General features: G+C 33.0%; 1 protein-coding gene across 1 annotated transcript; it reads left to right on the forward strand.

Annotated features, from left to right (window-relative positions):
- Window positions 1-8,145: 8,145 nt before the first annotated feature.
- LOC134231875 (dual specificity protein phosphatase 10-like) lies at window positions 8,146-14,320 on the forward strand. Its single transcript, XM_062713841.1, has 4 exons — window positions 8,146-8,938; window positions 10,857-11,012; window positions 11,300-11,485; window positions 12,643-14,320. The coding sequence occupies exons 1-4, from the start codon at window positions 8,347-8,349 to the stop codon at window positions 12,906-12,908; spliced, it is 1,200 nt and encodes a 399-aa protein (XP_062569825.1). The 5' UTR covers window positions 8,146-8,346; the 3' UTR covers window positions 12,909-14,320.
- Window positions 14,321-15,380: the final 1,060 nt, after the last annotated feature.

A 15,380-nucleotide genomic window follows, 5' to 3' on the forward strand; every position in this document is an offset into this window, starting at 1 on the left:
GCGTTTGATCTGGTGATGATGGTCTTTAACATGGGGTAAGGTGCGTTTGGTTTAAAGAAGATGGTCTCATCGATTCTGATGTGGACCTTTGAGGTAAAAATGTTTTCGTCAGAGAGGGGATGGTGAAATTATTAATGCATTCTTTTCTTGAAATGCGCAACACCTTATTCGTTTGCGGTATTATTCTTTATATTGCGCAATATATATGTACCTTTTAGGTAGAAATACCAATCTAATGTAATTCCTGCTTGATTAAAATTTTGAAATATTGTCTCTTTTGCAGTCGTGACGATTTTATTGTAAACAGAGAATGAAGCAATTAAAGGTTTTGATTTAAAATACTATAAGAATTTATAATTATTATTATTTTAACTTAAGGGTTACGTGTGCTCTATTAAATAATCCACTTTCCAATTATACATGCATACCCCCCTTTCATATCTCCTAAACATTTCCTCTGTTTGTTAAATATTCTATCTTGATATTTTCTCCGTTTATGTGCATACGAGCATATGACATATACAGGGAACAATCCGAATATAGACATTTTAACATGTAATTTGATTCGTCATATGGAATAGAAAGTTAAATGCGGAAGGTACGTTTTTCGTCCTTGTCTATACTCAGATTTCCACATTTTTTTCAAACTTCCCCTTTGCTTTATTTCCGTATTTTATTGAACAAGGTCAATGTATTCTTCCCGTACTGAAACTAAAACTTTAAAACTCACTAAAGTTGACTTTTCTTACCGCATGCCCTATAGATGGCTGCAAGTTCGATTCAAGTTGTGATATTTAACCTGAAAAGTAATTCAGGTAGGAAATGTACCGTTGTCAAGGTTCAGCATTGCATGGTTAAACGAGACAGTCAATGGACCTTTATCATGGTCCCGTGTCTCTTAAAATGCAGATTATATCGTTTTCATGAAGAAATACTAGCACTATATTGACTCTCTCTCTCTGTCTCTCTCTCTCTCTCTATATAGAGAGAGCTTTCAAAGTCAGACTGTAACATAAATTATTATCACTGTTTTGTACTGTCTTTCCTCGTTGGTTTATTAACCTTCCTCCATTAATTACACAAAAGATATTGCTATATTGTCTATGCCTTTAACCCGTGAGGTGAAGCGTGTAACACACTCTCATGTACAATATTGCACGATTGCATAAGAAATTCGTAATTCCCCCAAAGTGCAACAAAATTGGGAGGAAGGGGGCTACAGGCTGCCAGAAATCATTTTAAAAAGAAATATCCACCTCTTTAAAAACTTTGGAACAGACGCGTTCTCTCTTCTATACGAAAAAAAGTGAAACTAAGGACAAAAAGCCCTTAAACTGATGTCCATATTAACATGCAGTTACTTTTTACATTTTCATTAAAAGGCACGTTGACCCCCCCCCCCCCCCCACCTTTTCCCTCCTTCTTGAGAAATTCTATATTAAGGAAAAGGATGGGGGCTGTATTATATAATGCAAAGACATATTACTGGGAAAAGTTCTGGGGGTTCTGTTCAGATGGTAGTTTCTGAAATCTGAAATCATATTACACTGATTTTATGTTCCCCGCTCAGGTCTTCTTAAAATTTATTTTGGTACATATCTCTACAAAAATTGTTAAATCATTGGAAGATGGGAAAAAATATCGAAATTAGATCTGCTAATTTGTCTAATTTGATATTAACTGTATGAATCAGTATAGCATGTATTTTTCATCAAGATAACAACTTGTACCTCCCAAGTAGAGTGTATATTTCATTTGGCGAAAAATATCCTGAGTAAGCCAATTTTATTCGTATACAATCTATATCACATGACCAATTTATACCTAAAACCAGTAATAACAATTAGGAAAAACTGGTATTTTCCGGTGCCTCTTGCGTCATGGTTTGTTTACAAACGTTTGTCCTATACCGATGACAAATTTTCGGCAGGTTGCGCGACCTTCACCTTTTATATATACGTGCAGCTATGTGTTTACCTGTCGAAATTGCAGGTAAGAATTATTATTACACCTGTGAACCTTTAAACCATTACGGAATGGAAGATTTTAAAGCGTAGAGAGTAGGATCAAAAACTATAAATAACTTGAAAATTAAATTCAAAATACACCGTAATAAAATTATCTTTAGATATTTTTAAAGATGCTATTGTTGTCCAAGGCAAAAAACACATTCAAGAAAAACTGAAGTTATTCTTTTCTTTTTTTACCCCCAACATTTTTGCAATATTCAAAACATGCCATACTGGACTCAAAAAAGCTGATGAAACAGGTGGAGCGGATCCAAGCGACTACGTCTTAACGATAAGAACAAGTTTCAACCAGTTCCACCTTAACTCCAGTACATTATTATGTAATCTCAGTGAGATTTTTTTGCCACCATTTGCAGTATCTTGAGACAATATGCATTAATTACAAGCAAATATCTAAAACGTATTTAAATTCGGAAAATGTACAGAAAAAAATCATGAAACGTCGCACTTTCTTCAAAGTGCATATAAATGCCTCCAAGGGTAAAGATACAATTCATTTATAGTTGCATTAAAAAAATCCGTTTTAAAAATTTGAAAATTCTTTAGACATTGAAAGGGAACACATGTATATACTATGTTAATATCATAATGAACGGTTCACCAAGAGGCATACGTACATGTATTATAATACGAGTGACGATGTTGATCTCCCATTGAACCAAATCACAAAGTTTCATAATCTTGATTCATCATGCACATTATTATCTCCTTGCAACGGAGTTGGATAGGATATAATAACATGCCTGTGAGGGTGTGTAAGGGTGTGTGTGTGTGTGTGTGTGTTGGTCCTGTGCGAAACAGAAATGACGTAGTTTGCATCGAATGTGATGTCAAATGCTGCATTAATTTATAGATATGCTCTTTTGCGAAGGGATGTTCCGCTTTATGGTACCCTTGTTATAAATCTTCTGTATTCAGTTTTGAATATCCCTTTAATGCTCTTTTTATTGAGTTTCTTATGTTTTTATTTTAGAGTTCTTCGAAAGATTCCTTGTTTTCAAAATGGCACTGTTGCCTGTAGCACTGAACATTGTTCTGTCAGTACATTCGCAAGATGAGATGTTCTCAAAGAGATTGATCAGGATATTTCATGTTGTAAATTTTAAATTTATTGGTGAAGGTAAACGCAATATTTGGAACATTATACTGCCCCCGTCCCCAATCTCTCAGGTTCTCTTATTCAACATTAGATTTAGTAAGCCATTGAAGATGTAAAAAAAAAGGGCAAAGACGGCCTTTAAAGTACATGTATGTCTTTCCATGATGTTTTCAAAGTATATTTATTTACAATCTTTGTTTACTCTAAATTAATTGCATTTCTTGTTAATATCACATATCTTGAACTTCCACTGGTACAGATCTTACAAATGGCAGTAATCTAATTTTAGCTAAATATTTCTTTTTTTAAACTTGGATATGTCATCAGTTTTATTGTTCTTTTGTGATTAAAGGACGAAAAGATTATCAAGATTAAACCACAACTATACATACAAGTGGATTACAATCGAATTAATTCCACTTTGATGGGAATATAAAGAAATGTTTCTATAAATAAATGTTAAAAACTTTAAGCACAAAAAAATGCAACCTGATACAAATATTCTACTGAAGTAGCCCAATAACAAATTATCTTTTATGAAAACATGAATTATACGACATGCAAGTCGAAACTTATTAATCAAGGCGGGCATTGGAATGTATTGCTTACCTTAGAAGTTACATTATATTGAATCTTATGTCACAATCATTAGATACAAAATGTTAAGAAAGTACGAAAATACTTGCAATGTGGATAAAACATGGCCTCTTTCTTCTTTGCAAAGTCATTTTGTGTCTTTTTTCTTCATTATAAACTTTTATTCAACATTTAATGTGTTTTGCTGTTTACTTTTTCTTTATTATTTTTTGTTCTACATGTATTTGTACAATTTCTTTATGAAATTAAAAAAAAACAAATTGATGAATCCTTGTTGTCTTATAATTATTTATCAATGCACAATGTCACGTACTTACAAGTTATCACTATTTTCTAACATACATATAGCAAACAAATCATAATGGTATACGTTCGACACTTCTGTTCAGGAAAAATGTTGAACTTCTGAAGGCGCTCAGTACAAGTAGGTCCATCTTTCATTGGTTGCTTCGAAGTTTGCTTTCTTCAGGAAATAAATGATAAATTAATCGATATCAGCCTCAATGACCTAAAAAAAGGCAAAAATATTTATACAAAAATACTTTAAGTTCACTTGTTTTGATTAATAATTAGTTCTCGTTAATTTCTTTCAAGGTTTTTGTATTAACAATATTTTTTTGTTAACTTTTAGTTTAAAAGACATAGAAAACAACTACAAAACAGGTTTTCCACAAACTGAGAAAAAAAAAGTTGGAAAGCTATTGAAACAGTTAACTGATGGAGACAAAAAGTGAAATGTATATAAAATATTGTCATTTTGTTAAGATTTTATCGTTTTATATTTTTTATTTAAAAAACTTGTATACATGTACATAGAAACATCATATTGATTTTAATAGATAAGAAATTAAGATGTGTATTCAGAAAATTTCATTGGTTTCTAGTAGTTTTGTTTTAAGCAATGTATTCTGTTGATTTTTCAGCTTAAAAGACCTAGAAAAATAGGGAGAAGGAAGCAAAAATATGTATTTCCATGATTCAGAACAAAACATAGTGAAAAGTACATTATTAATTATTATGCATGGATTTTGCAAAAAAGTCCATTTTTAAGGGTTTTTAATATTGGAATTATTAAGTTCTAATTTATAAAAATCGTATTTCATGTTCCAAATCTTGAATTACTAGATACACTTAGTAGTTAATGTAAGCACATAAATTAGCATATAGCCACTGCAAGGACATGCATGTTTTGATACACGTGCAGAAAAAAGTGCTATCTTGATCGTACATGCACTTTTATGAACAAGGTCAAAAGAAAAAAAATCATGATTCACACTTAATTTATACAATAGGAGGGTCGCGGAGAGTATAATAAGAAAATCCAAAGAGATGTCATGAATAATGCTTGTGTACTTCTTGGTCAGCTGTATAGATCTATATCTATATAACAGGTTTATGACAAATGCAAAAATACAAAAGGTGTTTGGGTGTTTATTTACATTTCCATTCAACCGCGAATTTTGGCCTATGACTGGTCAGGGGGACTAGGCTAAATACACCTCGTAGAAGACCGATGACAAAACATGCGTTGTCCATGATTAACGCGTTCATCACTTATTAATGAGCAGTGACAATTGAATTCATCGATGACGAACATTTTTTGTCTGTCAACTAGCTAAGTTGTCTTTTTTTTTATCCTTCTCTTGCCATTTTTCGTACTTTGGTGTAAAAAGGCTTATGATTAACACATACTTATCTACAGTGTATATATCACATTTGACATTTTTGGAATTGGAATTGTACTGATGTGGAAAATAATCTAAAGATAATTTCTTTACCACTTTTGTGAAATTGTAGATAATACATGTAGTATTTGAAAAATATGTAGAAAAGGAAAAGGGGGGGGCGTGGTGGCGATTTCAAGTTAAAAAATAGTTGTGGTTTCTGTGCATATTACATGTCTAATGCGGTCGATGTCATTTCCTGAGGTGTACAAATCTTTTTTAAAATTATGAACAAATAGAATGATGTTAACATGTATAATCATGTTCATGTACATTGTGTATTTCTAGTTTCCACATTTTACGTTAAATATAAATTTTAATTAAATACTTATTCGGTATGTTCGCCGATTAATGTCAAAACAGTATACTACATTGAATTTCGTACATGTAGAAAGAGATTGACACAGAAAGAATGATATTCTGGATGCAAGGGAAAAAAGCAACATATTAGAAATTTAGAATGTAGATTCCCTTTGTGTATAATGGGGTTATCAATATTTATTAGTACATAAAGAATATATTATATTATCTAAATTGAATTATAAGAAAAAACCTCATTACTGTATTAGTGAACACCTACATGTATATATTTAATTTATTCAGACCTTTTTTTAATGTCTCGTTTTTTTTAAATTTAATGTCAGGAAAAAACCCAATGATGAACATGTATATGCATATTCATTTTATTATAAAACAAAGGTTCTTTGAAATTTGTCAATAAATAAATAATAAAACAGGAAATGCAGGAAGCTTCCTCTTAGATCACACAAAAGTAGGTCTCATTCTTCCACAGGAAAAACAAGTGGGGTTTAATAATGTAAATAGTGGTAAAATGTAAATAAAGACCAAGTAATGTTATTACATATATACACGATATATCACACATTGTCATTATGACATCACAATATGCAGTTTTACTCCAAAATAATGCATCAATTATTGTGGTGATCAAGCGGCAAAGCAAAGTATGATGTCATTACGACTAAATTATTCCGTCTTGTTTTGTCTATAGAAAATCCGAAAATGATGAGGTAATTTTTTGACAGGTGTGTGATGGAAAAGTTGCTAATTTTGGCACAATTTGCAAAAATTAATTCTGTTTGACATTTCGTGGCCTCGGGATGCGTTACATGCAGATGGAAACCTCTGAGATTAACGTGCAGGCGCATACAGATATCGTCAGAAAGGTGCAAAAACTGGCTTGTTTGATGTGTAAATTTTCCGGTTCACGTGATTAAATGAAGATTATGACAGAAGTAATGATCTAATTCCTTTGTTCGCCTCGAGAAAAAATTAAAATTATGATCTTTAATAAATACACGTGAGAACTGAATTCTAATAAAGTTTCTTTCATTGTGACACAAGATTTTTAATTAAATTTTAATAAGCATTTAAAAAATACTATCCGTTAACTTTGTATATTTGCAATTGAACAAATATTTTTTTCTCAAGTTTAGATTTGCTAAAGTAAAATAATGTGACAAACAATAAGAAAAATTAATAAATTCTTTTCAATACACATAATTGAACATTAAATCATTACTAATAAGATTTCGATGAGTATATTAAAATCTGTCATTTTGAAACGTCTATATATGTAGATTACACACGCTTCATAAAAGACATGCATGACCTAAAAAAACTGATTAAGGTTCATTAATTACTCACTTTCTATAAATGTCCATCAAATTAAAATTGCTATGTATATTAGTAAGTAATTTAAATCATCATTAAATAAAACGAAGCATGTGTCAGTTCTAATTTGAAATCGACATGTATCATCCGAAGCCATATTTCTTAATTATTCATCAATGATCCTCAAGAAATGTGTATCAATGTGTAAAACGTTAATCTTAGAAACGTGACTATCATCGGATAAATATAAATATTATTAACTTTATTTGAAGGAATCATCGGCCAGCTTCATCCAATCAATTATTAGTGTCTTGATAATGAAATAAAGAATGTAAAGTCACTTGGAAACGAGAGAAGGTTCATCGATTTTGAAATGCAAATTTTGGACGGTGTGTGTTTAATCCACGCACGGTCACTGAATCACAGTTAACTCATCCCTTCACAATCATACGATTTTCCGAAAACTATAAATCAAAAATATTATACAATAGACAATTTTTGATAAGAATTATGAAAAGATTTTACATAACTAAAGCCGACTTTTCGTTTGAACTAATTATTATTTCAAATTTTTAGTTTTGCTCAAATTAAATTAAATTAATTTTTTTAAGGTGGAAGGGGTAAATGCATAAAGGAAGGTTGGGGTAAAGGTGGTCCCGGTGCAAGGGGTTAATTCTTCTTCAATACAAGTATGAACTGGCTAGTTTATCTCTCTATCTAGTGTTCTATTTTACTACTTATTTTTAACGCGAGATACTTATGAGGTCACTGTGTCATTATTTGCTATTGAAGACAGAAACTATTTATTGAAAAAATAAAAAAAACACATAATTTCTAAGGCATCGATGACGTGGTGAAGAAATGTAAATAATATTTAAGATTAAATGTTTAAATATCCTCACTTTATCTTGAATTGATGTGTGAAAAATTAGGTTCCTGGCTGTATAAGTATACAGAAATTCTAGGTTAGAAGAGAAACGCCCGATGAGTTCCGAATGCGCTTTATGAATCACCTTGCTCATGTGACGTAGCCAAGTATAAATACTCCGCTGTGTTTACATCGCGAGAATCATTACACGCGTACATGCGATAAGCGAAACATCACTTGTTAGAGTGGAAAATTACTGTTTACATACAGCAACCTGTTGTATATGAATTCTGCCTTAATGGGTCTTAGATCTAATTAAGGAGGAATATTTAATTCTTTAAACCTGTGGATCTAGTTTATACCACATTTTATTCTTTTGGTAAAGGGACTTCAATGATTCTGGAATTCCCACCGGTGATGCCAGAATCGGGCGGTGAGTTAGATTTGTTGCCCCCCTCCACCTTAACCTCGGAGATCCTGCCGTGCCGGAGACGGTTAGGTCTCACGCTGGATTTCGGCACGGATGATTATAACTGTGTTCCGAAAAGGTGTAAACTGGAATCCATGAATTTTACCCTTAGTGCTTTGAACAAACTCAATTCCACTACGAACAATGTGAGCGCTGTCTTTTCAGCGAGGACTATGCAAGCTCAGGAATTGGCCTCCAAGATGAGTAAGTCTCGGACAGTGTTAGTCTTGGACTGTCGACCATTCGTGTCTTATAATATTGCTCATATCCAAGGTGCTATTAATGTGAGTTGTTCCGATAGGTTTAATCGGAGGAGACTCCAACAGGGAAAGGCCAGTATCATTGACCTTGTTTCCTCCAAGGAGGGCAAAGACATGTTTAAGAAAAGGTGTTCTAAGGAGATTGTGATTTACGATGACCATACGAAGGACGTCCAGTCGCTCAGCCCGGATTCCTCAATGTATCTTGTGCTATCTTCCTTATTACGAGAGGGCAAGGATGTTTATATTCTGAAAGGTTGGTTGACTTTTATTGCCTAACTACATGTATGTGACAACCTTAACTTACTTTAGAATGTGTCTTAATTTTAGTTTTTAAATTGAAAGAAAAAATTGCTACTTAAGCATGTTAAGAAAAAAATAGTTTTTGACATCGTCATTTATGAGAAATATTTCCCTATTTCTAAACCTCTTAAGGAAATTTGATAAGGGTTTTTTACTTGTGGAAGTGAATCATAAGAAAACTTATTAAAAATGGAGACATGGTTATTATAATAACTTACAAGGGAGAAACATGAGTAATATATCAACTAACAAACTCACATCCGAAAGTTTTTAACAAAATGGCGTTGAAAACTTCCTTCTCTTTTTACCATGGACATATTTAGTAAAAGAGGGGAGGGGGTGAGGTGGGGTGGGGTGGGGGAATACTTCGTTTCCACCTGTATATTGTCTTTAACATACAAGATACATGTATTTTACAATAAAACCGTGTCGTGTGAACATAGCGCTAGGGGACGTGAACGCGATAAAAACTGGTGGACTACTAGTGACTCACTAGTTCTTAGCCACCATTGTTTCTTTAGTCATCCACGCGGCTTAGCCTTGACAAAAGGGGGCTCCATGTGAAATTTAAAAACTTCAAACAAAGATAGGAATGCGAGCTGGTATGAAAGCCGTGATTAAATGACTCAAAACCCAGTCATTTGTAAACGACCAACGCAAAGATTATCTGTTTATCTATATATTTGAAGAAAAAAAACTTTAAAACAATTTTGAAATAGTCCAGTCATGTGAATAATTATGGAGGGAAAAAAACCATATGAAATTTAAAGAAAAAAAAGAGATATACATATGGTTATTGTATATTGTTGAGCAATGGTTTTGTTATCAAATTGGTTAAAGGAAAAATTTGAACACGAAGTCGCACGAGGTCTATAAATCTATATTGGGGATGAGTCACCAATATCATTATTGCTGTGACAACAGTGTTTAATTAATCTTTAGAGAATTAACGATCAAGATAAACTAGCGGTTTAATACCTCGGAGATTATAACCTTACATAACATTACAACATGTTTGACCCATTTCAGATAAGACTTCATTCGGCTATATAGCATTTTCAGCGTCGGCTTAGAACCTCTGGCTATAATCAGAATGGAAAAGATGACTCATGGCAAAGTGTATATACATATGCCTTCTCTTTCTCCCTATATACATAGGTTTTTGGTCGATACGTAGCTCTGTTTGATGTGCACACAATAAAATACTCTCAAGTGTTTGCTCTCAACTCTATAGCTAAAAATAAACATAGTAGTTAAGGGGGGTAAATTGTCATTTGAATAATAAAAAAAAACTCCCTGAAAAATAAGCATAGACGTTTAACACTTTTGTTGGAGAAACGATAACGATTTTATTACGTAAAGATAAACACTGGCAGCTTATGATATAAGCATTAATTTATCTTTCTCTCAAGCATATGGTCTTCAGCTGACCTTCTGTATGTAAAGTGATGACTCATGACGTTAAATAAGCAATGTAATCAAAAAGGCGACGAAACCTTCTAAAATTGATCAAGCATGCAAATGCAGAACCCAAGAAGAATTGACGTAGTTAATGGTTTAACCAACTGTAAAATTTTCCAGTGTTTGAAGGTCAAAGAACGGGAAGATGCGCCGAGAACTGTTATCTTTTCTCAAACACCTTTTTTCCCCACAACCGCAAAAATGTTAGGCGCATAAAAAATTCACACATTCTAATCATGATGATACCGAAACCCCCCATTCATGTCAAAAATAAGACACTCAATCACTTTTACAGGAAAAAAGATTTTTTTATGAAAATTATGAATTATCATCAGATGATATAATAATATAAAAGATATGAGTATTTTCCAAAGTCAAAATAGTAAAGGCCTATATTTTTTTTAATGCAGGAGGAATTGAAGAGTTCAGGAACAAGCACTTGGACCTTTGTGATAGCAGTGTTAAATCTCAGGAAGCCCGCCCCCTATACAGTCCCACCACTCCCATTATTGAGCCCCAAATCGAGACGGCCACCGCCACCCAGATCCTTCCTTTTCTCTACCTCGGTAAGTTACACTTCCGGCAGTTTACACCATTGGATAAAAATTCATCCACATTGTTCAGCATCTTGCGCTTCAATAAAATGTAAATGTCAGTTATGGTAAAAAATTAAAAGTATAGTAAAACAATCATTCTTATACTTCCACGAAGAATAAAATTATTGATTTTTATACACCGAAAAAATAAGTACGCCAAAATTTATTTCTCTTTCTCTTCTTCCTGTTTTTGTGGGTAATAAATAAAAGTCAAATTGATACAGGTAATTTCTTACTTTCCTTTCTTTTAAATTCAGGGAATGAAAGAGATGCAGCTAATTTACAGCGACTGCAGGATTTGAATATCACCTATGTTCTCAATACGACATCTCACATACCCAAATATTTTGAAAATCAGGGAATCCATTATAAAAGAATTCCCGCCTCAGACAGCGGGTGCCAAAATCTAAAGCAGTATTTTGAGGAGGCCGTTGCATTTATTGGTACGTATTTGCATTTTTACATATTTATGTTCAGAAATCGTAACTGAGTAGCTTTAGGATTTTTTAATATTGTATTTAAAAAAAATCTTAGAGGTGTGACATTGAATTTTTTAAATGGATCGAACTGTAAATTATGTTTGAATATGACTCATAGGTGTCGCTCGATCACATGTCCTTTATTTGCCAGAAAATTTTGCCAAAGAGTTTCTTTGTTTTTTTTTATTTGTCCTGAATTCAAAATTAAGAAGGAGGGAAAAAAAATGTTAAACTGATTTAAAAGAACTCAGAAGCACTAATTTGAACTAATTCAAATGTACTTCAATTTCCAAAAAATTAACATACAAAGGAAGAAAAACAAAGTCAGACGTCACATGCTAATGAAGAAAGACTTTGTCAGATTATCACCTGGGCATAGCGTTATTAACGATAGTTCGATACCGTCGGTCTATCGCGCACCTTGATTTCAGATGAGTCACTTTGCAATATGTGCCAGGTTGTCATCCTAATTGGGCTTTATTGAGGCAACAATAAATCGACACACTACAGGGGAGAGGGGAAGCGTTCTCCCCTTTTGCCCGACAGATGGTTTTCAGGTTTTGGGCGGTCGCGTTAAAAGTAGTCCCCGACATCGGGGATCGTGAGTCACCCCCAAACCTCCTAATGTGCTCTCATTTCGTTTCGGAGCCGTTTGTAATAAAGAAAATGTTAATGAATGGTTGAATGGCAAAACACATTAAAAGTGTAGAGAGAGAGAGAGAAAAAGGGAAGTTCATGAACTTTACAAATGGTGAAATGTCTTTTTGCGCGAATTATCTTTGACCTTCGGCAACTTTTTTGTATAAAGCGATCTTAAGAAGTCAACCCTGTGAAACCTGTTGCTTTATAGTTATATGGAACCAATAACAGCTGTAATACCCCGCAGAGAAAAAATATGAGTCATATTCAATATCATATTATGGATAATACTTAATGCAAACACAGTCAATAGCATTTTTTTTTTTTTTACAAACTATCAAAAAAAACCAATCAATGCAATAACACTGCACTAATGGTTAGAGTCTGTAGATAGCGTTTAATTTACAATTTTTTCTTTTATCATTTCCTTTTATATGAGATGGCATTTAAATTTACACTGTCTTCTTTTATCATTTGTTTAGATGAGGCAAGACAAAATGGTGCTAATATTCTAGTCCATTGCCACGCAGGCGTGTCACGGTCTGCCACTATCACCATCGCCTACCTTCTCAAACATTCAAAACTTTCAATGATGGACATTTATCGTTACGTGAAGGGCAAAAGGTGCATCATTTCACCCAACTTCAATTTTATGGGTCAGTTGATGGAATACGAACAAGCTCTGAACAACGGGCTGTGCGAACGCTCTGTGATACCAAATATCGTTCCGGACGAAAATCACGTGTGACGTATACATCCGGAAAATCTCGTGGTTTTTCCTATAAAACAAAGACAATCGAAAAGGAAGATCTGTCAGTATGGGGAAATGATATGTTGACCAAGTACTTTCATTTGTGCAATAAGTATAAGGGCCAAACTAATGAACAATACTCGAAAATAAAAATCATTCCATCATAAGTGCGAATGCTTAAAAAATCATCAAAAACGTACGAAGAAATCCAAAAGTTTGAGAAAAGACTCAAAAAATTGTGTGAGAAGAAGAAAGATTAAGAGAAAATGAAATGTTTGTCTAGTGTTTCTCGCGTTGTCTCTAGTCATTTATTGTATTTCACTTAAAACTGTTATTTTGTATGTATTTAGTCACTAAGGTTTTGTCTTTGACTTGATCTATACACTGTAGCTCTTAGAGCGCTGTTTATGATTCATTCACAGCGAATCTCTAGAATGCAAAGCAAGGGGTTAATCTCTTACCATTTACCTGAGCTACTCGGTTCAAGCCATCTGTTATTTAAATATACAATTAATGAATGCTAAAAAAGAACAAAAAGCTCATTAGTAGGGAAAAGCTACCGCAAAAATTATTTTTTGCTTCAGGGATTTTAATCTCCAAAACTTTATGCGATTTGACAAACAGTAGAATTAGAAAAAGGAACGACAATTTTTTCTATCTAGAAAATGCAAAACTGGTTTATTATTCTCTGATTAATTTATGAAATAAAAATTAAATCATTTCTAGTTCTTTAAAACTAATGAAGATTTAAGACTATGTTTAACACGGCTACCTCAGTGCGTACCGATTAAAACTATTATATAGTGTGGTATGCATCTCCATATACCCTCACCATATATGCCTTGATTTATCATCCTATGCACCCACAAATCGACAAACAACTTACAAATTCAATGTTGTTGCCATTTATTTGTAAATATTTTTAAATTATTTAATCATTCCGGACGAACAGACATATATACAGATCAAGAGTTCTTATCACTTATGACCCCCAAAAGTATAAATATATATATACGTACCAATCTGTTTAGTTTTTTGTATTAATTAAGATGTTAATTTTTCATCACGAAAATAATGACGTGAAAGATTTACATTCCATTCCGAAATGCCTCTGTCTAGCTGTTGTGAAAAGAAACACGGTTGTTAAAATTTTTGTTTCATTTAAAAGTGCCTTTACATGACAAATTTTATTTATCAAACATCATGTATAAAGTTTTTTAAGTCGCTGAAAATATGTTGAAAATAATTTTATTTTGATGTCTTATGTTTATAATTGAGGGAAATGTTTGACTGTATATGTGTTGTGGAATAGTGAAGTGGGCCAAGACTCCATTCGATTCACGTGACCCAAGGTCATAGACCAAACTGATATGTGGAAAAACGAATAAAAAAATAAAAACAAACAAAAATGTCTTGATTATTTTTAAGTGTACATGTATTTTTAAAAACAGGAAGTGACGTTGCTGTCAATGTATTCTGTTTCTCGCTGTTGCTGAGTATATGCTCACTCGATTCTTCCGGGCATGTGACGTAGAATCTCACATTAGTCTTAAATGATTTATAACTTTTCTTCGAAAAGGATACTTCATATCAGGATAATCATTTCAATGAATTGATAGAATCAGCAGCTGAACACGTCTCAAATTGATTACGTCATATGGGCTGATCAAACGAACACAGTTATCACGTGATGCGAAACAGACACGAATGGGAAGTCCTTCAGAACACAAAGATCCTAGGGGGCGAACACCTCAAAACGACATTAATATTTCATGAAAATTTCAAGAGTCATTACCCTATCATATATACAATGTACATGATTGTTCAAATGATGAAAACAATGTTATGGTAACTTTATACACGTGTAAAGCATTGATACACGTACACTGTAGTGTCCATGAATACTATAGTACATAAAAATTGGACATAGTTGAAAATGCAAGAGTCACCGGAAAATGAATTCCCATAGGCTCTTTAGTTTGTCATGGCTTTACCCACATTTTTAAGTCTTGATCTTTTTACCACAATGACTCGATTCCGTCTTGCGGTTAACAGCAGGGGTACAATTTCTTATGCTTGAATGTCAGGGTCTATTATGACATCATAACCACTAAATCGATTAGCGGTCGACCTTTAAAATCCGGATTGTTTCAAAACTATTATTTTGAAATAGGATCAAAATACCAGTGCAGCGTTTGCAGATTATATCGTTTTCCTTTAACAAAGGCGGATTTAAGAATTTCAACCTCCGGGACAGATTTAAGGTTAAGCATGTACATATATTATGTACATTAGCAAGTTTCTAAGTTTGTAACATCCTTGGCATTTCTGGATGAGAAAGGTGAAGAGATTAAGAACAATGAACTGTTCCAAATCTTTCTTCATCAAAAAACAGTGCTGTAAAATCAAGGCTAAGTCGAAGTGAATGTTTCGTTTATAACTAACAGAAAATAATTTCATTACAACTTG

This window comes from Saccostrea cucullata, unplaced genomic scaffold (assembly GCF_032062105.1).
Source record: "Saccostrea cucullata isolate Sc308-1 unplaced genomic scaffold, CSIRO_AGI_Scuc_v1 ctg1342, whole genome shotgun sequence".
Lineage (NCBI taxonomy): Eukaryota > Metazoa > Mollusca > Bivalvia > Ostreida > Ostreidae > Saccostrea > Saccostrea cuccullata.